Below are 6,000 nucleotides of genomic sequence, written 5' to 3'. Positions count from 1 at the left end.
GTCATTAAGATTATAACACAATGTTGACTGCTGTATCCCTTATTTTGACATTTTTACCTATTATGTCTGTTTGTTTTGTTTATCATTGCTGTCAATACAATGGAATTTGATGCAACAGTCATACAAGTGAGAGGTTAAGCTAGTTATAAAAACAGGTTTAATCCACCATTTTTTGCATAAGGAAATGTCTGTACCAAGTCAAGAATATGACAGTGGTTATACATTCGTTTGGTGTGATTTCGGTCAGAAAAAGGTTTCTGTTAGTCAATCAAAATGTTAATCTTTGAATTGAACACTTGGCTTATTCGTTTGATGTGTTTGAGCTTTTGATATTGCCATTTGCTTATGGACTTTCCGTTTAGAATTTTCTTCAGAGTTCAGTATTTTTGTATTCAGTATTTTTGTGATTTTGCTTTTTCAATCCTTTACACGATGCCTTTTTTGTCTTTAAGGATTTTTTTAAATTCTGCTTCTGATTGATCAACAACAAACAGATGCATAATTAGAACCGACAATCTGTTAAAACCTAATAATTCAGCAAACACAACAATCACACCAATACCATATAGTAATTTCAAATGAATTGCGTATAAAAGAAAAAATCACTTTTAAGGAGCATGAGTAAGTGAATGAATTTATTTCAAAGTGTAACCTCCATAATATCAGTTTGAATATAAATCCATTAAAAATTGTTCGGTTTCCCTAGGCTCACTAGACTAGTTTATAATACCATTCTGACAAATACATAATTACATACAAGAAAGAGAGAAAAAAGCTAAGTTTATATTTGACGACGCCTTATGCGTTTTTTTTATGCGACATGCAGTACGTGCAATAGTTGTGTCCGTAGATTTTTAAAAGTATAATACACCATTCCCATCGAAGCAGGCACAATATACAAGTATAGTAATAAGCGTTTGTGTAATTAGTCCAAACTTGAAAATTTTAATCGACATATTTTAGCGATAAAATTTGCATAGTATGTGATAAGGTAAATCCGCGATAACGCCATTCTTTCTCAATTTCCTGAATCTTACAGACGCGGGACAAGAATACGAAAGGTTCAATTTGTATATTACCAGTGTACACACCCATCTCTTTTTTTAAAAACAATGTACTCAATCTGCTCAACTGAGGATGCAATTATTTTAGCAGTAATTCCATATGTTAATGGTGGATCCTGTTGCAACGATACTTTTCAAATAAGGGAATTTATCAGAAATTATCAAATAATATATATTTGTACAAGGATTGTTTGGCACAACTTTTTGGAATTTTGGATCATCACTGCTCTTCAACTTTGTACTTGTTTGGCTTTATAAATATTTTACAATGAACGTCACTGATGAGTCTTATGTAGACGAAACGCGCGTCTGGCGTACTAAATTATAATCCTAGTACCTTTGATAACTATATATGACAAAATTCAGCATAGTTAAAATACTAATAGTATATGGCATAGTTAAAATGTAATGAGCAGTTACACTTTTACATTAAAGCATTATGGTGTAAGACAACCCAGTTCAATAGCGATATTTTCGATGCACATAAAATTCATCAGCTACAAGATTTTGTTTTTTCCTCTTGTTCAACCCTTTCATTTTGTTCGTCACATTTTCCTGGTAAGTTGTCTGTATGATCACACGTGCATGAATTAGTGTTGAAATATGTTGCGGGTGGACATGGTTGTGTGTACAAATGGCCGTTGAAACATCGATGAAATATATTACATATTTTGTGATCAAACCAATACGTGTCATAATTGTCGTTGGGACACTCAAATATGCAATCTAAAACAAAAAATAAAAATGAAAAGTACTCTTTATTAAATTTAAGTATAAATCTGTGTTCTTCAACACTCTATAATTATACACTGCTTCACTTCAAGTCTTAATATCGGAAATAATTATTGTATAGTCTGCTCCATGTCATTATATTAAAACAAGGTTATGTTTAATTATTACCTCAGATAGAGGCATGCAAAATATCAGTGAGACGATATCTGATCATTACAATTTTGTTTACAAATTTTGTGTACCCGAAACGCTATTCTGGATCTACTTTAATTGTGACGAAGTCAGTAATAGGATAAATATATTTTATTATGTAATTACAAAGTCAAGAATGTTTCTAAAGTTCAAATGTTCGAATGTTTACAAACTGTCTTTAAAGTTGAATTGTTCGAATGTTCAATATCTCACACGGGCACGTGATCGTATAGTGTAACTGTTCATTCCTGTTAGAGTATTTCGGATATTAAGCACATGGGTTCAAGCCTACCCACGAAGGGGGAGACCTTGGCGGAATCTCCGGTACCCCTCTGTCCGAGTCCAAAGCTGGATCTTATATAGTTCAGAGGGGCCATCCATCAAGTTCCAAAATGGCCATAAATGTCAATAGTTGTATAAAGTAGTCTAGCTATTAAGTAATACATGTACTAGGTTGGTCATTTGACAATGTTATTAACATCTGCGCAATGCAATTATATAACGTCAGCAAAATACATGAACGATAAATGTCTGCAAGGGTCAAATACATGTACTTGAAATTGTATTAATTATGTAACTAGTAGATTGGAACACAAATTGTGTTACATAATCTGGAGCTAAAACCTTCAAGCTTTGTTTTTATACATGTGCAGTACAATAGTTTTATGGTCAATCAAAGACACCCTAGAACATAGATGTCTTGACAATAGTCAAATATATATATAAAGGTAACTCGATCGTCCATAGTAATTTGTTTTGGATTTTGAATAGTTTGGCCCTGAGCATTACTAAAGAGACATTGAGTTTAAATGTGCATTTGGTGCGTGTAGTAAAAATGGTACTGTTTCTTGTATGTTGTACCTTACGAACAAGAGTGATAGATATGATTATTGTCTGTACCAAGTCAGTAATATGGCAGTTGTTTTACATTTTTCGTTTGCTCTGTCGATTGATCGCGTTTAATTTTGTCTGTTTTAATGGACTTCCCCACTTTAAATTTGCATTAAACTTCTGTTTTTGTTTTTACTTTTTTCAAATTAGATCTGATTACGATGAAGTGTATTTGAAATATAACAAGGGTCTTTTTTCTGTTTCTTGCATGATTTTTTTTATTGTTGATATAATAAGGAAGATGGGGTATGATTACCAGTGCGATAACTTTCCACATAACACATACGTACGGCCATCAACAATAAGAAAACCCCATACCTGATGTATGTTTTATAAATTGATTGACAGATGATGTTTGTTGTCTGGTTTCTATAAAACTCAATTCAGATCAAAATTATCTTTACCTCTGCAAATTTCGTATTCAATCTCCTTTTTATCATCGATTGTTTGGTTACCCGTCGTCGGCCGACATGCAATGCTATTGAGTGACGAGTAAACATTCTCTGGAATGGTTCCTGTACATTTAACAGTCCATCCGTCGTTGTCATTGTAGTTTATAATACAAGTAAAATTTGAACCAAAAATAGGTTGTGCCGACTTTGAATTGTCTCCAACGAAAACTCCTAACAAAGTAATTGGCGCAGGCGTACATGCACTTTGTGCAGAACAGGACACTTCATAAAAACCACCTGATACATTGTTTTGTTTTACTTGTAAGCTTACATCAGAAACTTTGCCTGTAATAAATAAGATCATAATTCATTTCATTTTAAGGATTACAGAAACATATGCAGATGTTTAACAATACATTATAAGAAGTACTTTTATTGTCATTGATAATATCTGAATAATCATGTAAAAAAGATATGTACATCATATTACTTAACAATGTTTCATGTGTATGTAAAAAAGAAGATGTGGCATTATTGCCAATGAGATAACTGTCCACAAGAGACCAAAATGACATTAACAACTATAGGTCACCGTAAAACTCAGAAAACGTGTTGTTTTCTGTTTAGCATTGTGTCATTTATATGTAGGACTCTTAAAGTGCGATGGGGACGCTAAAGTACGAAGGTCACGCTAAAGTGCGATGGTATACGCTGAAGTGCGGATCCTCCATACGCTAAAGTCCGATGGTCTGCGAAAGTATAGACGTAAGAATTGTACTTTGGTTATGACGTTAACAGTCGTTTATACAAACCAAAAATAAATAAGCTCAAAGATAAATTAAGAATATTTGATTGACAACTTCTAAACCAAATGTCCATGATTTAATTTCAGACCGAACCGTGCTTCGTCGGCTGCAGGAACTGTGTTGTTTTATTTCGGGTGCTGGAAGAAGGGTTGTGTCCTGCAGTCAACCATTTTACTTTATAGATACAAAATAGTATACGCATAGGTATCGTATATCATGCTTCTATCGGTAGCGAACGGATGCACTGAAATCATTTGTTTACGTTGCAGTTTACATTGCGGTCCCCGTTAAAATATTCTCGATTATTATGCCCCAACTCCGATAGTTTAGGGGCATTATGTTTTCTGGTCTATGTGTCCATTCGTTCGTTCGTTCGTCCGTCTGTCCTTCTGTCCGTTCGTCCCGCTTCAGGTTAAAGTTTTTGGTCAAGGTAGTTTTTGATGAAATTTAAGTCCAATCAACTTGAAACTCAGTACACATATGCCCTATGATATGATCTTTCTACTTGTAATAATGCCAAATTAGTGTTTTGACCCCAATTTCACGGTTCACTGAACACAGAAAATGATAGAGCAAATTTCAGGTAAAAGTTTTTGGTCAAGGTAGTTTTTGATGAAGTTGAAGTCGAATCAACTTGAAACTTAGTATACATGTTCCCTGTGATATGATCTTTCTAATTAAATGCCAAATTTTAGTTTTTACCCGAAATTTCACGGTCCACTAAACACAGAAAATGAAGTGCGAGTGGGGCATCCGTGTACTATGGAAACATTCTTGTTTTTAAAAGAAACGTCAGTAAAATAAAAGTTCATGTTTTTAAGCGTAAATTATAAATTGTCGGCTAAACATAGTTTGTACAGTGCAGGAAAATCTAACATGTATTTTTTACGAAAAAAAGAAAGGTCGCCGTATATCGCCTTTTTCTCGCATTTAAGATTAAAGCGAAACGCCTTGCACAAACACATGTGGTCGGTCTTCTAAATTTAAAAACTATCACTGAAGCTAACAGATAAATCATAAAGCCTATCACATATGTTATACTTTAGCATACTAACGTTTGCAAAAATACTGTTTTTTAAATCCATGTATTTTAATTTTTTAAGCCGTCGAACCTGATCATATTGGTCCATCGCATTTTAGCGTGATATACCATCGTACTTTAGCAAACAAACAACCATCGCACTTTAGCGTGATACACCATTGTACTTTAGCGTAGACCATCGCACTTTGAGAGTCCTCCATATATAATGTGTTTTGATTGCCATAGTATGTATATGCTTTTAGCAAATAAACTCATTCATTCATCCATCTTATATTGATTTATAACAGATCATAAGATGACATAATAGTCATTGTATTAAAAAAGACTATGCAGTTCTCAAGCAGAATAATACAACCGCACATTTTCTACATTTGAAGTCAGGAATATGACAGTTGTTGTCCATTCGTTTTTTATGTGTTTTGTCATTTGATTTTTCCATGTGATTAGGGACTTTCCGATTTGATTTTCCTCTGAGTTCAGTATTTTTGTGAGATTACTTTTTACTACAGACATCAACCGATTTCATTATGAAAGAAATGAAGCAGATTTAAATGTATCCTTCATGTGCTTTGTTTAAATTTAAATTGGATATGTGGGACCAACATAGTCAACACACTTTGAATAGATCCATAAGAGGATATTAAAGTAGATTTAAAAGGATAATGCTAAACTCTTCCATTTCTTAAAAATATCTCGAAGGAAACCCGTTTTTAACGATTAAAAGAACAATTAGGCGGGCAGAGGAACAGATTGCATACTTAAAGGAAAACAAGAGCCTCTCAAGAGCATGTGTCGCTCACCTTGGTCTATGTGCATATTAAACAATGGATTCATGACAAAATTGTGTTTTGGTGATGGTGATGTGTTTTTAGATCTTTATT

General features: G+C 33.5%; 1 protein-coding gene across 1 annotated transcript in view; it reads right to left on the bottom strand.

The window, feature by feature from the left end:
* Nucleotides 1-617: 617 nt before the first annotated feature.
* The window catches only part of LOC143067002 (uncharacterized), a 28,939-nt gene continuing 23,556 nt past the window's right edge, over nucleotides 618-6,000 (bottom strand). The window contains exons 11-12 of the mRNA XM_076239926.1: nucleotides 3,284-3,616; nucleotides 618-1,790 (exon numbers count right to left, since the gene is read on the bottom strand). Of these exons, the coding sequence (XP_076096041.1) occupies nucleotides 1,558-1,790; nucleotides 3,284-3,616 (566 nt within the window). The 3' untranslated portion in view covers nucleotides 618-1,557. The remainder of the gene's footprint in view (nucleotides 1,791-3,283; nucleotides 3,617-6,000) is intronic.

The sequence above is a fragment of the Mytilus galloprovincialis genome, chromosome 3 (assembly GCF_965363235.1).
Source record: "Mytilus galloprovincialis chromosome 3, xbMytGall1.hap1.1, whole genome shotgun sequence".
Taxonomy (NCBI): Eukaryota; Metazoa; Mollusca; class Bivalvia; order Mytilida; family Mytilidae; genus Mytilus; species Mytilus galloprovincialis.
This window is presented reverse-complemented; position numbering and strand designations above follow the sequence as displayed.